The sequence below is a fragment of the Schistocerca piceifrons genome, chromosome 3 (genome assembly GCF_021461385.2).
Source record: "Schistocerca piceifrons isolate TAMUIC-IGC-003096 chromosome 3, iqSchPice1.1, whole genome shotgun sequence".
Taxonomy (NCBI): Eukaryota; Metazoa; Arthropoda; class Insecta; order Orthoptera; family Acrididae; genus Schistocerca; species Schistocerca piceifrons.
In genome coordinates, this window is record NC_060140.1 from 375,113,000 (window position 1) to 375,135,194 (window position 22,195).

At 39.9% G+C, this 22,195-nt stretch overlaps 1 protein-coding gene across 1 annotated transcript in view; it reads right to left on the reverse strand.

The window, feature by feature from the left end:
- The window catches only part of LOC124789406 (proton-coupled folate transporter-like), a 314,682-nt gene that overhangs the window by 125,717 nt on the left and 166,770 nt on the right, over positions 1-22,195 (reverse strand). The window contains exon 4 of the mRNA XM_047256749.1: positions 14,464-14,638. Within this exon, the coding sequence (XP_047112705.1) occupies positions 14,464-14,638 (175 nt within the window). The remainder of the gene's footprint in view (positions 1-14,463; positions 14,639-22,195) is intronic.

Here is a 22,195-nt window from a genome sequence, read left to right on the forward strand (position 1 = left end):
TTATATGTGTTGTGTTAACACAGTGATTAATGTTGATTTGTATTGTGAAGTGAAATGACTGAAAATATATCTATACAACAACAGAAAGTCCACCAGTACTCATAATAGTTAAAAGAAAAAAATGAAGCCAAGCATCCTCTACACCAGTATACAAAGATACATTTCAGTATGGACTACGAGCCTACAACTTATAACAGAGAAGAAGATCAAAAGATGTTGCAGAAACTGTTTACACAAATTTACTGCCTCTACCTCTACGTGCTGTGTGTCACTAACTCACCATGCAAAGTGATGTGAAAATGTGACCAGCTGCCCAAATTATAAACTTACTGTGTACGTCCGCCCCATGAACCATAGACCTTGCTGTTGGTGGGGAGGCTTGCATGCCTCAGTGATACAGATAGCTGTACCGTAAGTGCAACCACAATAGAGGGGTATCTGTTGAGAGGTCAGACAAACATGTGGTTCCTGAAGAGGGGCAGCAGCCTTTACAGCAGTTGCAGGGGCAACAGTCTGGATGATTGACTGATCTGGACTTGTAACACTAAACAAAACGGCCTTGCTGTGCTGGTACTGCGAACGGCTGAAAGCAAGGGGAAACTACAGCCGTCATTTTTCCCGAGGGCCTGCAGCTTTACTGTATGGTTAAATGATGATGGCGTCCTCTTGGGTAAAATATTCCAGAGGTAAAATAGTCCCCCCTTTGGATCTCCAGGTGGAGACTACTCAAGAGGACATCGTTATCAGGAGAAAGAAAACTGGCATTCTACGGATCGGGGCGTGGAATGTCAGATCCACTAATCACGCAGGTAGGTTAGAAAATTTAAAAAGGGAAATGGATAGGTTGAAGTTACTTATAGTTGTAATTAGTGAAGTTCGGTGGCTGGAGGAACAAGACTTTTGGTCAGGTGAATACAGGGTTATAAATACAAAATCAAATAGGGGTAATGCAGGAGTCGGTTTAATAATGAATAACAAAATAGGAGTGCATGTAAGGTACTGCAAGCAGCATAGTGAACGCATTATTGTGGCCAAGATAGACATGAAGGCCACGCCTATTACAGTAGTACAAGTTTATATGCCAACCAGCTATGCAGATGACAAAGAAATTGAAGAAATGTATGATGAGATAAAAGAAATTAGTCAGGTATTGAAGGGAGACAAAAATTTAATAGTCATGGGTGACTGAAATTTGATCGTAGGAATAGGAAGAGAAGGAAATGTAGTAGGTGAATATGGATTGGGAGTATGAAATGAAAGAGGAAGCCGCCTGGTAGAATTTTGCGCAGAGGATATCTTAATCATAGCTAACACTTGGTTCCAGAATCATAAAAGAAGGCTGTATACATGGAAGAAGCCCGGAAATACTGACAGGTTTCAGATAGATTATATAATGATAAGACAGAGATTTAGGAACCAGGTTTTAAATTGTACGACATTTCCAGGGGCATATGTCGACTCTGACCACAATCTATTGGTTATGAACTGCAGTGCAAAACAGAAGAAACTGCAAAAAGGTGGGAATTTAAGGAGATGGCACCTGAATAAATTGACTAAACCAGAGGTTGCACAGAGTTTCTGGGAGAGCATAAGGGAACAACTGACAGGAATTGGGGAAAGAAATACAGTAGAAGAAGAAAGAGTAGCTTTGAGAGATGAAGTAGTGAAGGCAGCAGACGATCAAGTAGGTGAAAAGATGAGGGCTAGTAGAAATCCTTGGGTGACAGAAGAAATATTGAATTTAATTGATGAAAGGAGAAAATATAAAAATGCAGTAAATGAAGCAGACAGAAAGGAATACAAATGTCTCAAAAATGAGATCAACAGGAAGTGCAAAATGGCTAAGAAGGCATGGCTAGAGGACAAATGTAAGGATGTAGAGGCTTATCTCACTAGGGGTAAGATAGATACTGCCTACAGGAAAATTAAAGAGACTTTTGGAGAAAAGAGAACCACTTGTATGAATATCAAGAGCTCAGATGGAAACCCAGTTCTAAGCAAAGAAGGGAAAGCAGAAAGGTGAAAGGAGTATATAGAGGGTCTATACAAGGGCTAAGTACTTGAGGACAATATTATGGAAATGGAAGAGGATGTAGATGAAGATGAAATGGGAGATATGATACTGCATGAAGAGATTGACAGAGCACTAAAGGACCTAATTCGAAACAAGGCCCCAAAGAAAGCAGGTGTTGACAGATGTGAAAATTACTGAACTATCAGTTTAATAAGTCACGGCTGCAAAATACTAACACGAATTCTTTACAGACGAATGGAAAAACTGGTAGAACCCAACCTGGGGGAAGATCAGTTTGGATTCCGTAGAAATATTGGAACACGTGAGGCAATACTGATCCTACGACTTATCTTAGAAGCTAGATTAAGAAAAGGCAAACCTACATTTCTAGCATTTGTAGACTTACAGAAAGCTTTTGACAATGATGACCGGAATACTCTCTTTCAAATTCTGAAGGTGGCAGGGGTAAAATACAGGCAGCAAAAGGCTATTTACAATTTGTAAAGAAACCAGATGGCAGTTATAAGAGTCAAGGGACATGAAAGGGAAGCAGTGGCTGGGAAGGGAGTGAGACAGGGTTGTAGCCTCTCCTCAACGTTATTCAATCTGTATATTGAGCAAGCAGTGAATGAAACAAAAGAAAAATTTGGAGTAGGTATTAAAATCCATGGAGAAAAAATAAAAACTTTAAGGTTCGCTGATGACATTGTAATTCTGTCCGAGACAGCAAAGGACTTGGAAGAGCAGTTGAACGGAATGGACAGAGTCTTGAAAGGAGGATATAAGATGAACATCAACAAAAGCAAAACGAGGATAATGGAATGTACTCGAGTTAACTCGGGTGATGCTGAGGGAATCAGTTTAGGAAATGAGACTCTTAAAGTAGTAAAGGAGTTTTGCTATTTGAGGAGCAAAATAACTTATGATGGTCGAGGTAGAGAGGATATAAAATGTAGACTGGCAATGGAAAGGAAAGCGTTTCTGAAGAAGAGAAATTTGTTAACATCGAGTATAGATTTAAGTGTCAGGAAGTCGTTTCTGAAAGTATTTGTATGGAGTGTAGCCATGTATGGAAGTGATAAATACTTTGGACAAGAAGAGAATAGAAGCTTTTGAAATGTGATGCTACAGAAGGATGCTGAAGATTAGATGGGTAGATCACATAACTAATGAGGAGGTATTGAATACGATTGGGGGGAAGAGAAGTTTGTGGCACAACTTGATTAGAAGAAGGGATCGTTTGGTAGGACATGTTCTAAGGCATCAAGGGATCACCAATTTAGTACTGGAGGGAAGCGTAGAGGGTAAAAATCGTAGAGGGAGACCAAGAGATGAATACACTACGCAGATTCAGAAGAATGTAGGCTGCAGTACGTACTGGGAAATGAAGCAACTTGCACAGGATAGAGTAACATGGAGAACTGCATCGAACTAGTCTCAGGACTTAAGATCCCAACAACAAAAACAACAACTGTGTACATTTCAGCAGCTGATGAAGGATCTTTTACGGCATTAGCAGAAACAAAACAGTGCCACATGCTTTTGTGAGCAGCCCAGTGAAATGTCTTAAAAGTTAAATGAGTCAGTAGAGAGTGTTAAACATGATCCAAAAATTAAAAACCCTGAGTCATCAGTAAATGGGAAGTGATGAGGTGGACAGTTTTACCCTGTAAGAGACTGAGAACAGAGCATTAGATATTTTTAAGGGGGTTTAACTTAACATGCATATGAGAATATGAATGGAAAACCCAAAGAATTTGGCTGTAGCCATCTGGATAGCTACACACCTAGAAGAGGTAGATATAGCAGCACAAATGCAAAACAAACACAGCGTTTTTTCTACAGTTGTGAAGTGTTATAGATGTGGGCATGTGGCCCACATTTGGAAACAGTGTAGCCAGCCACAATACTAAGAGTGTGGAGTGGTGGGACAGTGTGTGCAGGATTATAGGAGTAGGAAATAGAAAGCATGAGGATGTGGTACACCAACAGGGATGTTGAAACTGACAAATGGAGTTTCCAGTAAAGTTCAATGCTACAGATGTATGCAGAGAGTTGTTCAGTTGGTTTGATACATTGTACGCAATGTAAGGTTGTTATTAGACATGGAGGCACATGTGTGTGTGGCAAGTCTGGGCCTCTTGGGAAGAAGAAGACTGAACTCTCTGCATTATGGGGCAGAGAACAATGATGTAGCATCACTGGATTTGATTATGCTCGGTTTTTGCTTTGGAGCAATGCATTTCCGAATGAATGTGGGAGTTTTGCCTCCTGTAGGTGAGAGCTACTGCACGACCTAGGGATTGGATTTCTTAAGTAAAAATTTGCTCTCTCACAGCACACTGTTGCACTCACTAGAATACAGTTTGGACTAGGAGAGACTGTGCAAAAGATATACTCTCACAAGCAAGATTCTACTGTCATATGGATAAGACTAAATAAATTGCAAACACAATCATTTAGGCCAGTTCATACGACAGAGTGCTGAAGGGCATGGAGAAACTACTCTAGGTAAGCAGAAGTGCTGATTTACCAGATAATATTTTGTGTGTGGTAGAAACATTGGTAGACAATGGTGAACTGAATACATTGATTTGTTTTGTACACAGTATTGTAGTACGTATGCAGGAGATGAATGGAGAATATGTGATTCCTGTTATGGTTCCTGTTACTGTGGATAATTTTTGCACTGATGAAGTGGTTTTGAAGAAACTGTTATTAGTTGCCAATTTGGAAGTTCTGGAGAAGAATGATTTGAACTCAACCGTGGACCTCTGCCACAAGCAAACAATCAATTGAACTGCACTATATGAGACAATTCAGCATCTGAAGGGCGAATAAAAAATTGCCATGGAGAAGCCACTGATGAAATTCATGGAATTTTGGATCCTAGTGGTCCATTGCTGGCAACAACCATAACACAACACAGAATCCTGACTAGGGACAACTCTTGGATGTACAGAAAACTGTATCAAATACCTCACCGTTTGCAGCCAATAATGGAAGAATTTATTGATAAGCATCTGAATGATGGCGTTATTGAAGAGAGTAATAGGCTCTGGGGAGCACCAGTTGTCAGTGTGCCCAAAAAATCGTTGGACTGGATGAAAAAGTACAGGTTCTTTTACGATTATCACTATTTAGATGCTAGAAAGGTTATGGAAGGACATACTATACTAAGTATTACTGAAATGCTGAACAACTTGAGTCAGTGCATCTAAAAAGTCATTACCACTGATGAATGCCATTTGGTCTATACCATGCACCACCCACATTTCAAAATTGCTACACGGGGTTGGTTAACTTGAAGCCATAACAGTGCATGGTTTATATGGATAACATTATCATCTTTTCCAAGGACACATATGGGCTAAGCAGAAAGACTGGTGCCATATGAGTGCTCAGTCAAGGCTCTGCAGAATGGCAGATGGCAGATGGCAGATGGCACAAAGCACTGGCATGCCTGCCAGACATTCAAAATGCAACCACTGTTCACTGAGCACAATGGATTGCTAAATGTCACAACAAAGCTTGAGCCACAAGTTATGGTGCCTGTGGCAATAGGAGAAGAAGTATTAAAGAAAGCTTATGATTGTCTGTTATCAGGACACAAAGTGTGAAGGACAACATGTTGTAGGATATCTGAACACTATAGGTGGACAACGTGAAGACAGGGCATTGGCCAGTGTGTGAGAAACTGCATGCCATGTGCACAAAATGCCAATTTAAGCCACTAAAATACCATTCCAAAAATTACTGGAGGACATCTTGAGTTTCTTTAGTTAAACACCAGCTATCATAGACCATTTTTCATGTTACATCAAGACAGTTGCCATTCCAAATCAGAAAGTGAGTAACATAGCACAAGCATTGGTGGATACTGGTCACTGTAGTTTGGTGTCTCTAGCATAAGAATGGCCGATCAGGGCACCAAATTCATGACAGAACTAATGAAACAGCTGTGTCACCTGTTATGAACCCAGAAATGAAGAGCTACCCTTGCATCTGCAAGCCAACAAGAGAACTGAATGTATTCACCAAAACATTGATCAAATGTGAAGCTATTATGTAAGCGGCCATTACAATGACTGGGATGTAAGCTATTATGTAAACGGCCATTACAATGACTGGGATGTTTAACTACTTCATGTTGTGGTTGCATACACTTCAAAGGTGCATATTAACATTGGACTCTCTCCATATGAGGGTGCTGTTATTTTCTCAAGTTCTTAAATTAAGAACAGAGGAGGAAAAGGAACTGAAGAAAAAGTTTCCAAAAACTATGAGGCATATGGAAGTGAGTGAAAAAGAATGAATACTACAGCACTCAAACAGCAGAAGAAAATGGCATGATGTACTGTTAACTTGCCAGAATACAGAGTTTGCCAATAGGTAATGGTTAACTAGCCCCTATATAGCAAAAGCTAAAACAAATAAATTTATTACATAATATTAAGAACCATACCAAGTAACCATGAACCATACACCATGTCATCAGTGGGGTGGCTTGTGTGCCTCAGCGATACAGTTAACATATTGTAGGTGCAACCACAATGGAGAGGTACCCGCTGAGAGTCCAGAAAAATGCGTGGTTCCTGAAGAGGGGCAGCAGCCTTTTCAATGGTTGCAGCAGTGACAATCTGAAGATTGACTGATCTGGCCTTGTAACATCAACCAAAACGGCCTTGTTGTGCTTGTACATCTTCATCTACAGCTACATCTACATCCACATCTACCTCCACATCTACCACTCTGAAAACTACTGTGAGATGAATGGCAGAGGGTATGTCCCATTGTACCAGTTATTAGGGTTTCTTCCTGTTCCATTCACATAGTATGCAGTGTCAGAAGAATTAGTGATTGAATGCCTTTGGGTGCAGCAATTTTTCTGATCTTATCCTAATGATCTCTTTGTGAGCAATACGTAGGGGATTGTTGTACCATCCTAGACTCGTCATTTAAAGCTGGTTCTTGAAACTTCATTAATAGACTTTCTTGGGATAGTTTACATCTACTTTCAAGAGTCTTCCACTTCAGTTCCTTCAGTACCTCTCTGACACTCTCCCACAGATTAAACAAATCTGTGACCATTCGAGCTGCCCTTCTCTGTATACATCCAATGTCCCCTGTTAGTCTTTTCTAGTACAGTTTTGTAAGCAATCTCCTTTGTAGACTGATTGCAATTCCCCAGTATCCTACCAATAAACCGAAGTCATCTACTTTACCCACGACTGAACCTATGTGATCATTTCATTCATATCCCCAAAAAGTTTTACACTCAGGTATTTGTATGATTTTGTCATTCCAACAATGACTCATTGATATTATGGTCATAGGATACTATAGTTTGTTATTTTTGTGAAATGTAAAATGGCAAAAGTGCTGTGACTGGCCGAAAGCAAGGGGAAACTACAGCCATAATTTTTCTTGAGGGAATGCAGCTCTACTGATGATGGTGTCCTCTTGGGTAAAATATTCTCTACGTGAAATAATTCCCCATTCAAATCTCCGGGTAGAGACTACTCAGGAGGATGTCATTATCAGGAGAAACAAAACTAGTGTTCTATGGATCAGAGCATGGGATGTTAGATCCCTTAATTGGGGAGAGAAAATTTAAAAAGATAAATGATAAGTTGATGTTAATTATAGTGGAAACTAGTGAAGTTTGGTGCAGGAGGAACAGAACTTCTTGTCAGATGAATACAGGGTAACAAACACAAAATCAAATAAGGGTAATGCAAGAGTAGGATTAATAATGAATAAGAAAATAAGAATGTGGGTAAGTTATCATGAATAGCATAGTGAATGCATTATCATAGCCAAGATAGACACGAAGTCCACACCCACCATGGTAATACAAGTTTATACGCAAACTAGCTCTGCAGATGATGACGAGATTGAAGAAATGTATGATAAGACAAAATAAATTAATCCAGATTGTTAATGGAGAAGAAAAGCACACACTACATGTAGAAGAAGTGTTTGAAGTACAGCATCTTTAACATTGAATACTGAAAGTGCCACACTACACTGACAGATGTACACTATCTAGGCCATGTGATTAACCAAAGTGGTGTAAAGATTGATCTGAGGATAATACGTGCAATGCATGATTTTCCACCACCACAGACTATGAAACAGCCACAGTCACTCTTAGGATTATCGAGTTATTAAAAAAAATTGTCAAGGGATATGCTGATATTGCCAGAGCATTGACACATCTGTTAAAGTAGGGCATAAAATTCCAGTGGATGGCTGAATGTCAAGCCACATTCGAGCAATTAAAGGAGGCACTAATGACTAGGCTTATATTAATATTTCCAAATTTTGAAGAGAACATAAGCAACGAAGGTACTGGATGTGCTCTAAGTCAGGAAGTGAATGGGAAACAACACCCAGTAGCAAACGCATAAAGACAGTTTACATAAAGCTGAAAAAAATTATTCAACCACAGAGAAGAAAATGTTGAGTTTAACATATGGTGTCATGTATTTTAAGTGATACCTACATGGCAGGAAAATCAAAGTTTTCTTTGCCTACACAGCGTCAAAATGACTACTGGTGTTGAAAGATCCTTCAAGCAGATTAACTCAATGGACACTGAAATTAAGCAAATTCAATTTTGAGGAAGTTCACAAGCCAGGAATTCAATAGGAAAAGGAATGGAAGGAAAAATAGCAGGTGAATATGTCTGAGACAGCAAAGTACTTGGAAGAGCAATTGAATGGAATGGATGGTGTCTTGAAAGGAGGACATAAGAAAGGATAATGGAATGTAGTCAAATTAACTCAGACGATGCTAAGAAAATTAGCAATGGAAACAAGACACTTAAAGTAGTACATGAGCTTTTCTATATGGGCAGCAAAATAACTAAAGGTAGTTGAAGTAGAGAGGATATAAAATATAGGCTGGCAGTGACAAGAAGTGTCCTGATTCTTTCACATTATCCGTGCACTGTCTGCAGTTTCTTTGATTTAATCTGCAGTTTATAGGCAGTAAATTATGGTGTAATCTGCATGTGCCTCTGGAAACATTTTGAGATTTGTAATCTGGATTCTTGTATGTTGTAGAGAAACCAGACAGCAGTTCTATGAATTGAGGGTCATGGGGAAGGGAAGCAGTGGTTGAGAGGAAAATGAAACAGGGTTGTCCCCTATTGCCGATATTATTCAATCTGTATTCTGAGCATGCAGTAAAAGAAACAAAGGAAAAAATTAGAGTAGGAATTAAAGTTCAGCAAGAAGAAATAAAAACTTTGAGACTTACCTATGATATTCTAAATCTGACAGAGACCAAAAAGGAGTTGGAGGAGCAGGTGAATGGAATGGACGGTGTCTTGAAAGCAGGATATAAAATGAACACAACAAGAGCAAAATACAGATAATGGAATGAAGTCAAATTAAATCAGATGGTGCTAAGGGAATTAGAATGGGAAATGAGACACTTCAAGTAGTAGATGAGTTCTGCTCTTTGGGCAGCAAATTAACAGATGATGGCTGAAGTCGACAGGACATAAAATGTAGACTGGCAGTGACAAGAAAATCATTTCTTAAGACGAGAAATTTGTGAACACTGAACACAGACTGAAGTGTACGAATTCTTTTCTGAAGGCATTTGTCTGAAGTGTAGCCATGTACAGAAGAGAAACATGAGTGATAAACAGTTTACACATGAAGAGAATAGAAACTTTTAAAATGTGATGCTACAGAAGAATGCTTTAGGTTAGATGGGTAGCTCACACAACTAATGAAGAGGTACTGAACAGAACTGGGGAGATAAGAAATTTGTAGTGCAATTTGATTAAAATAAGGGATATGTTGATAGGACACATTCTGAGACACCAAGGGCTCACCAATTTTGTACTGGAGGGAAGCGTGGGAGGGGGTAAAAAATGTAGAGCTAGTCAAAGAAATGAATATAGTAAGTAGATTCAGAAGAATGTAGGTTGCAGTAGTTATTTGTCGATCATGAGGCTCACATAGCAACCAACTCATTCCATGGCCTGAGAACAGTAGTCACAATGGAGATGTATTGTTGATGGTGCCTATGTTAAACAAAGCAGCAAAGCAATAACTCTAAACCAAGCTTGCTCATTGTCTTTATTTTCTGTATCCATCCTGCAACAAGAATTATCAGTTCCCTTTAAGAACAGAAGTGATTAACACTTAACAACATGATTTCTACTATGACAACAGAAAAATCTGGGATAAAAGACACTGATTACTTGAAAATACTTGGAACTTTTTTGGGGGAGTTGGGGGCAGGGTGGGAAGGGGGGAGGTGAATGATCACTACCAAAAGATGTAACAAATTTGAAAATGGAGGCAATATACATTCCTATTGAAACGGAAAGCTAATGTAACATGATACATTAGTTATAATATACCTACAGCAATTGAAACTCACAAATAATGATTCACTACAAATATATTACACACAACACTCATAATTTCTGTAACTTGTAACTTCTGAAAATTCTCAAAACTGCACCGTTATCCATTCACAAACCGAGGGCCTTGCCGGGGTTGATTTGCTTGTGTTGAAATTTAAAAAGTCCACTAAAAGGTCAGGGAGAAGAAATGAAAACAGTGGAGTATGTCCATGACAATGTAATTCTGTCAGACACAGCAAAGGACTTGGAAAATCAGTTGCAGGGGATGGATAGTGTCTTGAATAAAGGTTATGAGATGAACATCAACAAAAGTAAAAAATGTTGTGGAATGTAGCCAAATTAATTCAGGTGGTGCTGAAGGAATCAGATTAAGAAATGAGACACTAAAAGTAGTAACAGAGTTTTGCTACTTGTACAGCAAAAGAACTGATGATTGCCAAGGTGGAGGATATATAAAATGTAGATTGGCTACAGCACAAAGAATTTTCATGAAATGAGGAACTTTTTAACATATAATATAAAGTTTTAGAAAGTCCTTCCTGGAGGTATTTGTCTGGAGTGTAGCCACGTACAGAGTGAAATGTGGATGACAAGTAGTTCAGCCACAAAGAGTATAGAAGTTATTGAATTGTGACTAAAAGAACTGATTGGTTGATGGGACACATCCTGTTGCAACAAGGAGAGAAGTGCATGTGTGTTTTGGGAGGGGGGGGGGGGGGGGGTTAAAAATTGCAGGGGAAAGCCAAGGGATGAATACAGTATGTAGATTAAAATGGATGTAATTTGCAGCAGTTATTCACAGATGGAGAGGCTTGCACAGGATACAGTAGCTCCGGCTGCTGTGGCCAAGTGGTTCTAGGCGCTTCAGTCTGGAACTGCACAACCGCTAGGGTCGCAGGTTCAAATCCTGCCTCAGGCATGGATGTGTGTGATGGCCTTAGATTAGTTAGGTTTAAGTAGTTCTAAGTTCTAGGGGACTGAGCCATTTGAACCATTTGATACAGTAGCATGAAGAGCTGCATCAAACCAGTAACTGGAGTGAAGATCACAACAACAACATATTTTTACCACGGAGATGTACAGTGCACTAAAATTATTATGTTAGCGCCTAAGCTTATAGTATTCTTGTTTTATATGTCAGTATTCCAGTTGCTATAGGTTTATTTATCGACTGTCATTTTTTATTTGTAGTTCACTGTTGCTATTTGAGTCTACATTTCATCATTTTGTCTTTTGGAGATAGTGAGTGGAGTTGTGAGCGCTAGAAAATGGAATGCCAAGTGGAGAAATGAGAACATTTCCAACACATTCTTCTGTTTGAGTTCATTAGAGCAGCAGAAGAGGCAGAGGCAGTAAGAAACATTTTCACCATGTTTGGGGATACTGCCACTGGACAGAGCACAATAAGAAAATGGTTTTCTCATTTTAAGGAGTATCAATTTGACATTTATGGCCCTCCACATTCAGGAAGACCTTCATGGTTTGATGAAGATCATTTAAACACATTAATTCACAATGATCCACATCAGTGTATTCAAGAAATAGCAAAAATGATCAACTGTGATCATTCCATCATTTTGTAAGACTTGCATGCAATGGGGAAGGTTCAAAAATTAGATGTATGGGCACTGCATTCTCTAACCCAAAATTACAAAAATTAGCAGGACACCTTATTTGCATCTTTGCTTGCTCGTCATTAATTGGCTCGTGAACAACACTGACCATTCGTTTCCAGTCTATCCAGTATAGTTACTGGTGATGAGAAATATTGCGCTAACATAAAGAAAAGAAGGGAATGGTTGAACCCAAACGAAGCAGAAACTCCCAGTACAAGGACCTGTGTGCCTCCACAAAAGATAATATTATGCATCTGGCGGAACAACGATGGTGTGGTGTATTACGAGTTGCTTCCCCAAGGTGCAACCATCACTGCTGACATCTATTGTCAACAACTGAGACATCTTGCAGATGCAATCCAAGAACAATGACCAGGAAGATTATGTGCAGCGATGCCACTCCCTGATAATGTCCGCCCACATTCTGTTAGACTGACAACAAACACTATACAGGAATTTGGTTGGGAAGTCATTTCACAACCATCTTATTCGCCTAAACTTGCACCCTAAATTTTCACCTTTTCCACTCTGTATCAACTAACCCTCAAGGAACTTTCTTTGCAGATGAAAATACGCTCTGAATATGGCTTATTGAGTTATTTGTCGCAGAACCACATGATTTATACAGTTATGGAACTGAAAAGTTTCCCAGCATTGACAGAATTGTAAATAGTCAAGGAGAATGTATTATTGATGACTAAAGTCTCTGTTACTTGTATCTGTTGTCTTTTTTAAACTTATGGGAAAATACTACCAACTTCTGCGCAAACTCAGTGCAAGGTATGAGAGTGGACTGAAAAGCAGTTTGCATAACACAAAGCAGCAAAATTTTACATAACACACAGAAGTAAAATTTCAATCAAATATTGATACTTCACTAGTGATGACTCATAACCATTACTTCATTATGAGTGAGACAGAAAAGGTTACTAGTAACTTGTATAATAAATTCAGAAAATTCAGGGAGACAGAATGACTGGCTATTACTTACCTTCAGGAGGCCAAACTTTTCACTACTGGCACTATAAACACTTAAAGTAGCAAATATTAATCCTAGAAGGAGAGAGAGGGATTGGTTGCACAAGGTTTCAAAATGTAGGAACTGAGGGTGGGAGTGAAAGGACATTTAAAGAAAATGAAGCTCAACAGGATGGTGTGATGAGAGGCTATGTTAGAGGGCAAATTCCCATCTCTCATAGAAACTAGTTCTGTAGTTTGTGTGTGTCTAGGTGGGGGCGCTGGAGAGGGGGATTAATACTGCATCCTAAAGCGGAGTTTGGTAAAGCAAGCACTCCGGTGTCTTGTGTTGTGCTATACAGCATGCTTAAAATTGGGTACAGATTGCTACCAAGGCAGATAGTTTCCTTCGCCCATTCACACAATCAGTCAGATTAATGATGATCATTCCTTCATAAAAACCCTTGAGTTGTTTCACATATTGCTCTATCTGTCATACTGTATGGTTTACTAGTGGCTGGGGCTGGTGTACGTAGTCATGGGTGGGTACAAGAAGCACGTTCTACATTGACAATAACTGTAGGGTTAGGAATGTTGAAGTAGTTATTGTCTGGTAATATTACATTGTTTGACAAGCATGTAGCAGAATTTAGGGTGGCAGTGCAAGTTAGCACTTGGGATGTGGTAAGGATATCAGGAGAGATTATCTCATTTCAATGCTTGAGTTGCAAAACCCTGGCATAACAATCTGTTGAGACATTCAAGGAATGGCTGGTACTGGATGGTTGGGTGGTGAGAGGGGTGCTTCTGACTTCTTTAGAAGTGATACTATGTTTGTGACAGAGTCACAGGAGGAGGCTGTCCAAGACATTTGTCTGTAGGCAAGAATTGTGTTTTAGTTGCTAGAGAGATGAATGAGTGGAAGAGGTTATTGGTACAGAGGTTGTTGGATATTGTGTTGGAGCATATGTGTTTAACTTGGATGCCTAGGCTGTAGGAATGGGAGCACTAGACTTACAATGGTTAGTAGATGCAGGTGCAAACACGAAACAGGACAGGTTGGTGCAATTAACTACAGACTGTAAAAGCATATTTGGGAAAACTGTTGTCAATTGGCAATAAAGGCTTGTTTCTCTGGTTGTGAAGACACATGGCTTTTCTCCAGAAAGGTTCATATTTCTCAGAAACAATAGAGATCATTATATGCCACATCAAACATTTCTTCTGTTCTTTATTTTTCCTCATCCCCCACCATCATCACCTATCATCATAAAACACTGCTCCTCTGACAGAAGGTGTATCATTTGTACATATCATAGTATTTTATTTTGCAAATAACAAATAATTCATTTCTTACCTCAATGTTCAGGGTATCAGGTCAAGTCATCAACAATGGATATCAATTTTATTTCTACTATTAAATTAATGAATCACAGAGTTGGTTATAAATTGTGACTGTTGATTGTTTATGCAGAGTAACTCACCTCAATCCTCTTTTATCAGCATGACTTACATCAGCAATGTAGCTGTACGAAGATAAGATCAATGCAATAAAGCCACCAGTTAGAGCAATCGGTATGGAAGCAGGAAGTAAATAGTGTGGTGGCAAATGGTCTATAGTAGAGAGTCCAGCATATGCTGCATATGTTGTTGCATGACCTGTTGAACACAGAGAGAAATGGAGTTAACAATAAATATATGACACAAAAAAGCTAATTCCGATATGCAAAGTTTCCATTATATGATTCAACAAAGAACATTTTAGATTTATAAGTAACTTTTCTCACTTAATTCTCTTATGTTTTTATACTTTGTTGGAGATATTGTCATCTCATTGAAATTCATTCACGTCCATTTACAAAGACTGATCATGTGTCTCATAAGACTTATCAATTGCTACCTCATCAGAAGAGAGTAGCTTGATTACCACGTTGTCAAACTGTGGTCATTCCAGTCAGAACATGAATGAGTTTATTTACTTCATGTCAGAGGCAATGTACTTTATAAAACCCAAGAAAAACTTGTTATTAATCTATCATTAACACTTACATTCACAGATAAAAATATACTTTTTTCTTATGAAAACCCTTGTATTTTTACATTGATCACAGTCTCACTTGCACATTTATTCTTATGATGACTATTTTTGATCAATATTGATCGAAATCAGCAATCATAAAAAGAATGTACAACTGAAACAGTGAAATAAAGGATAAATTTAAACTTCAATAGAGTTGCAGAATCTTTCATGAAGAATTTGTAATCAACAGTGAAAAGATCTTGACTTTCCTTTCTTTAATAATGTTATTCTGGCAGTATTACTGCATTGTCCACCGCTAACAGTGGTGATACACTTCATAAAAATTCAATATAAAATTGTACAATGTTTAAGAGAACATCAAGTTGTACACTCACAAAAATTAAGAAATTTTATAAACAACTTTTTTTTGCAATAATATTCTGCCAGAGTTTTCGCATTAAATATTACTAATGGTAGGTCCATGATGCTGCATTGCAATGGATTCTGAGAGCAGGCTAAAACAACACTGACTGAGTTTTCCCACACTCACAACTCATTTGCATGCCCATATTTACTGAAACATTTTTTGGTGTCCGACAGCAATTCATATTGCCTGCCTAGCCTGATTATCGAAAGAGATGACTTATCAGACACACTCAAGGTTTAGGCAACAGTTGTGGCTTGTGCCCAAACATGGCACTTCAGTTACAGCCAATACATGAGGTTGCACCACCCTCTGACAAATGTTTACTACTAAATTCCACACAGACTGGCTATTTTCAGCAATCTCTTGCTAGTCACTGAAGCCTTTAGCTATGCACCAAGTAGGGCTTTGACCTTGCTTGATTTACATTTGAGGTTTGGATTGCTCCCTAGATTGTTGTATGTGCTTAAGATGAATTTGCTACACTCTGAATTTGTCATAGATTAATCTCTGTTGTCATTTACCTCTGGAATTGCCTGTTTCGTTCCACCAGCCTTCTATGATGTCACCAGTCCAATTATCATAAACTAACTATGCAGAGGAGGATAGAAAAGTTTTGGCTTCGATTATATTTTCACAGGTCTCAGCTTTCACTATTAATTATGATAGGCCAGTTACACTCCTGGAAATTGAAATAAGAACACCGTGAATTCATTGTCCCAGGAAGGGGAAACTTTATTGACACATTCCTGGGGTCAGATACATCACGTGATCACACTGACAGAACCACAGGCACATAGACACAGGCAACAGAGCATGCACAATGTCGGCACTAGTACAGTGTATATCCACCTTTCGCAACAATGCAGGCTGCTATTCTCCCATGGAGACGATCGTAGAGATGCTGGATGTAGTCCTGTGGAACGGCTTGCCATGCCATTTCCACCTGGCGCCTCAGTTGGACCAGCGTTCGTGCTGGACGTGCAGACCGCGTGAGACGACGCTTCATCCAGTCCCAAACATGCTCAATGGGGGACAGATCCGGAGATCTTGCTGGCCAGGGTAGTTGACTTACACCTTCTAGAGCACGTTGGGTGGCACGGGATGCATGCGGACGTGCATTGTCCTGTTGGAACAGCAAGTTCCCTTGCCGGTCTAGGAATGGTAGAACGATGGGTTCGATGACGGTTTGGATGTACCGTGCACTATTCAGTGTCCCCTCGACGATCACCAGTGGTGTACGGCCAGTGTAGGAGATCGCTCCCCACACCATGATGCCGGGTGATGGCCCTGTGTGCCTCGGTCATATGCAGTCCTGATTGTGGCGCTCACCTGCACGGCGCCAAACACGCATACGACCATCATTGGCACCAAGGCAGAAGCGACTCTCATCGCTGAAGACGACACGTCTCCATTCGTCCCTCCATTCACGCCTGTCGCGACTACACTGGAGGCGGGCTGCACGATGTTGGGGCGTGAGCGGAAGACGGCCTAACGGTGTGCGGGACCGTAACCCAGCTTCATGGAGACGGTTGCGAATGGTCCTCGCCGATACCCCAGGAGCAACAGTGTCCCTAATTTGCTGGGAAGTGGCGGTGCGGTCCCCTACGGCACTGCGTAGGACCCTACGGTCTTGGCGTGCATCCGTGCATCGCTGCGGTCCGGTCCCAGGTCGACGGGCACGTGCACCTTCCGCCGACCACTGGCGACAACATCGATGTACTGTGGAGACCTCACGCCCCACGTGTTGAGCAATTCGGCGGTACGTCCACCCGGCCTCCCGCATGCCCACTATACTCCCTCGCTCAAAGTCCGTCAACTGCCCATACGGTTCACGTCCACGCTGTCACGGCATGCTACCAGTGTTAAAGACTGCGATGGAGCTCCGTATGCCACGGCAAACTGGCTGACACTGACGGCGGCGGTGCACAAATGCTGCGCAGCTAGCGCCATTCGACGGCCAACACCGCGGTTCCTGGTGTGTCCGCTGTGCCGTGCGTGTGATCATTGCTTGTACAGCCCTCTCGCAGTGTCCGGAGCAAGTATGGTGGGTCTGACACACCGGTGTCAATGTGTTCTTTTTTCCATTTCCAGGAGTGTATATGATTATGTCATGTTTCCTGGATTAAGACTCATTCTTCAGTTTCTCTTTGGCTCTGTCACCCCCACTGATTGTTGATAAATGTTTTTTTTTTTTTTTTTTAATTTCCATGTGAGATTTGTCCCAGCTCCTGAGCTTTTCCTTGTTGTTCTCAAACCACTGCTGGGCTATACCATCCAGACATAATTAGGTGTTAGATGATACAGTTTCTTTTACTACCAGATGCATTCAGGGACAGGATCAAATCTTTTTAGCTATTTAGTTGGAACCTGGTCATCATCTCCCAGAAACACAACTGGATGCCTGCTGTGCATCTGACACACACACACACACACACACACACACACACACACACACACACACTCACACACACACATTTCCTTTTTCTCCATTGATAGTTGGACAATGTGAACCATAAGACCATAAGAGGAATGTACTGGCTGTTATATTTACTTTCCTATTAATGAAGATGATAGCTTTTGTCCAGTTATGCTGATGTCTGAGATTTCCAACATCCCTGTTCAGTTTTGTCATGTAGAATCTGAAACTGAGTACCAGCTATGAGAGCTAATTTCTCAACAAGAACTAGCTATTTGCACTGAAAGCAAGTTTATAGAAAATACATGAAGTCATATACAGAGCTGTTATATCTGCCTCAGCAGACAACGCTCTTATGTGTACATACCTAGAATGTTCTACTAAATTACAATATTTAATTGACATGTAAGTCCCAAAAGCTTCCATAAATACGAACTGTTAAGCCACAAGTAATTGCTGGAGGAAGGTATTTAGCCAATGATCTGCACAGTGGCAGCCAGTGACCATAACCACAACATACAGGTGTACAACCCAAGCATGTAGCAATAAGTATGTTTCACCTTCTATTAGATTTCATCAACGCAACAAGAAATTTAGAATTGAAATATGAGTCAAGGACACAGCATAGTATCACCAAGAACATTTGGAGCAACTCCAGAGGAAGGAAGGAATAAAGGAAGAATAGGGTTTAATGTCCCTTCAGCATCAAGGTCATTAGATGCAGAGCATCAGCTCAGATTGTTTGAAGGATGGGGAAAAGAAACAGCCGCACCTTTTTAAGGGAGGCATCCTGGCATTTGCCTACAGTGATTTAGGGAAATCACAAGAAACCTAGATCTGGGTGGTTGGACATGTATTTGAACTGTCATCCTCCCCAACGCACTCTAGAGGCAGGTCTAAGAGTCCTAAATTGGAAAAAAATGAGACAGAATATGTGTTAATGAAATGTAGATAAGCCAACTCCATTTTGATAATTTTTATGCACTGTTGCTTTTATTCGACATAAACTTCAATAACAAATGGAAGATATAAATACAGAAAAGTTGAAAGTAAGCTCAAAAATCAATTAACATATGACTAAAATAATATGTAATAAACATATCAAAACAAAAAATTTATATTCAACTAGATGACACATTTTGAAATTAGAGTAGCTACAACTGAATGGCCAAGGAAAATGGCAAAAGAAGAGTAAGATTTGCCTATAGTGCTTTTAGTAAACTAAAACTTAAAACTGTATTTTTAATACATGCATGCTACTTCATTTGTGGGCAAAGGGAGGCAGTCTTGCTCCACCACACTGCCAGTTTAGACTGTGTTAAAGCTAAAAATTCCATCCTAACAGGTCTCAGAAAGCCCAATGGTACCAACTGAACACTATGTCATCCTCAGCCGATACGCATCTTGGATGCAGATATGAAGCGGCCAGGGGTCAACACACTGCTCTCCTGGCCATTGTCAGTTTTCGTGACTGGAGCTGCTACTTCTCAGTCAAGTAGTTCCCAAATTGGCCTCACCAGGGCCAGGTGCACCACGCTTGCCAACAGCGCTCCACAGACCCAGAGGTCACCCATCCAAGTGCTAGCCAAGCCCGAGAGTGCTTAACTTTGATGATCTGCCAGGAACTGTTATTACCAATGTGACAAGCCCATTGGCCAATGTTAAAACGGCACACATAAATGTATCAGAATAACAAATGTGGTTTCAAGTCAAAACTGTGGAAACTGGAACTAGACTCTCTTAACCATCCTGTACAGAGTTCCCAGTATGTTCTTGAAATCGGATGTTTACAATCATTGTGTATTCCAAGTTGTTACTTACAGACGTAATACAGGGGCTCTTAATTTGAAAAATTTTCATGTTCTAAGAGCTGTTCATTTACGAATGGAGAGATGAATATTTGGAATTACGAAGAGAGACAGGACAATGTTGCTGTCATGATCTTCAGTCTGAACCCTGGTTTGATGCAGCTCTTTTTATCCTGTGCACTTCTCAAAATGTCTGCATACCTGCTGCAGCCCATACCTACTTTAACCTGTTTACTGTAGTCAAGTCTTAGTCATTCACCACAATTTTTATGCCCCTCACTCCCTCAGTTAAGAAACTAACAATTCCTTGACGCCCCAGGATGTGCCCAGTGATCAACCTTTCCCTTCTCTTATTCAAGATATGGCATACAGTTCTTTTTTTCTCTAATTTGGTGCAATGTCTCTTCATTAGTTACTCAGTATACCCATATAAACTTTAGAATTTATCTCTAACAACATAGTTCAAAATCTTCTACTTTTTTATTGTCTGTATTGTTTACTGACTATGTCTCACGTCCATACAAGGTACACAAAAACTTTCTGAAAAGAGTTTCTAATAGTTACACTTATATTTTATGTTACTAAATTTCTCTTTTTCATCATTTTTTTCTTGTTATTGCCATATACCATTTTACATCCTCTAAACTTATACCGTTGTAAGTTATTTTGATGACCAAATAGCAAAATTCATCTACTAATTCTAGTGTCTCATTTCCTCACCTAATTCCCTCAGCATTGCCTAATTTAATTTGAATACACTCCATTACTAAAGTGGAACTTTGCAAAGCAAGTATCATTCATTCCAGAGTCTTACTCATAGTACAAAACACTTGTTAAGTGAAACAATAATGCATTCGGCGCAGAAAAAGTACTTCAAGTTTTATCTTATTCATGCCATTTATTCAAAGAAAATTAATCATACAGTATTAAGTACTTTATTATTATTCACAATATATAACTAATTCCTTTTTTACTATGAAGCTATCTATAGTCATTTGTTTCTACCAACACTTCAACACTTAGTGAAAATCCAACACAGCACTATCATCAAATAAATTTAAAGAGCACGCAGACTCTGCTTTATTGGGGTGATGATTTTCAATGTATGATGCAACCAGTTCTCATGCTTTCAGAATTTCTCTCACTGTGCCAGAAGATTTCTGCTTTGCTGTTAATGCCTCCTCCTCCTCCTCCTCCTCCTCTGAACAACTCCTCTCTCAACTTCCTGCTGTGAAACACACTGCAGCTCCATAAGCTCTTCAGTGATCATTTCCTGGCTGTGAGCTTTCACAAGCTCATCGATATCATTTTTATCTACTTCTCGTCCCATGCTCTTGGCCAAAGACACAATCTCATTGACTACAGGCTCTATACGTACTAACTCAAATGTCTCAGAGTCACAATTGACAATGCACTCCAGTCAAATCTTCTTCCAAGCAGGAGTGAGAATTCTCTTGGTAACCCCTTCCCATGCCTTTTTGATCATCTTGAAGCAGGCAATGATGTTGAAGTGGTATTTCCAGAGCTCTCTGAGACTGAGATTGGTAGCTTCAGTCAGCTCAAAGCAATGCCTGAAAAGTGCTTTAGTGTGAAGCTTCTTACAATTACAAATAATCTGCTGGTCCATATGCTGGAGTAACAGAGTGGTGATGGGAGGCAGAAATTGGATGTTGATGAGCTGAAATTCTTCAAGGCCTGGAGAATGGGCAGGAGCACTGTCCATTACAGGCAAGAAACAGAATGGCATATTAATCTCAAGCAAAACGTTTTTTACTGAAGGACCAAACACTTCACTGATCCAATCACAAAAAACATCATGTGTCACTGAAGCCTTGTTGTTGGACCTCCACATCGCATTTAACCTGCTGGTCTGGATTTTACACTTCTTGAAGGTTTACGGACTTTCTGAATGGTAAACAAGCAGCAGTTTAACTTTTAAACTGCCACTTGCATTGGCATAGAATAGCAGTGTGAGATGGTCTTTCATTGGCTTGTGACCGGGCAATGCACTCTCCTCGGCTGTTATAAAGGTATGCTTTGGCATCTTTATCCAGAACAGACCCATCTCATCACAATTAAAAACCTGTTGCGGCAGATAACCATCAGAATCTACAAGCATCTTGAAGTTGATGATGAAGTTCTCTGCTACCTTTGTGTCAAAGCTGGCAGCTTCACCATGCCTCACAATGCTGTGGATGCTGGTTATCCTCTTAAACTTCTCGAACCACCCAAGGTTTCCCTTAACCACTTCTTCGGCCACTGATGATCCTGGCATCTTCTTAATGACACCAGCGAAAATCATTCTTGCCTTCTCACAAATAATGTTGTCATTAACAGTGTTACCTTGCAATTGCTTTTCATTTATCCATATACGGAGCAACCTTTCAACATCATCCAAAATATGAAACTGTTGTTTAGATACTCTTGTCACTCCCTTTGAAGCACCTATGTCCTTAATCTTGTCCTCGTTTCTGAGAATAGTGCAAATAATTGATTTAAATCAATTGTATGCTAAATCAGCAATGCTCACACCACATTCATGTTC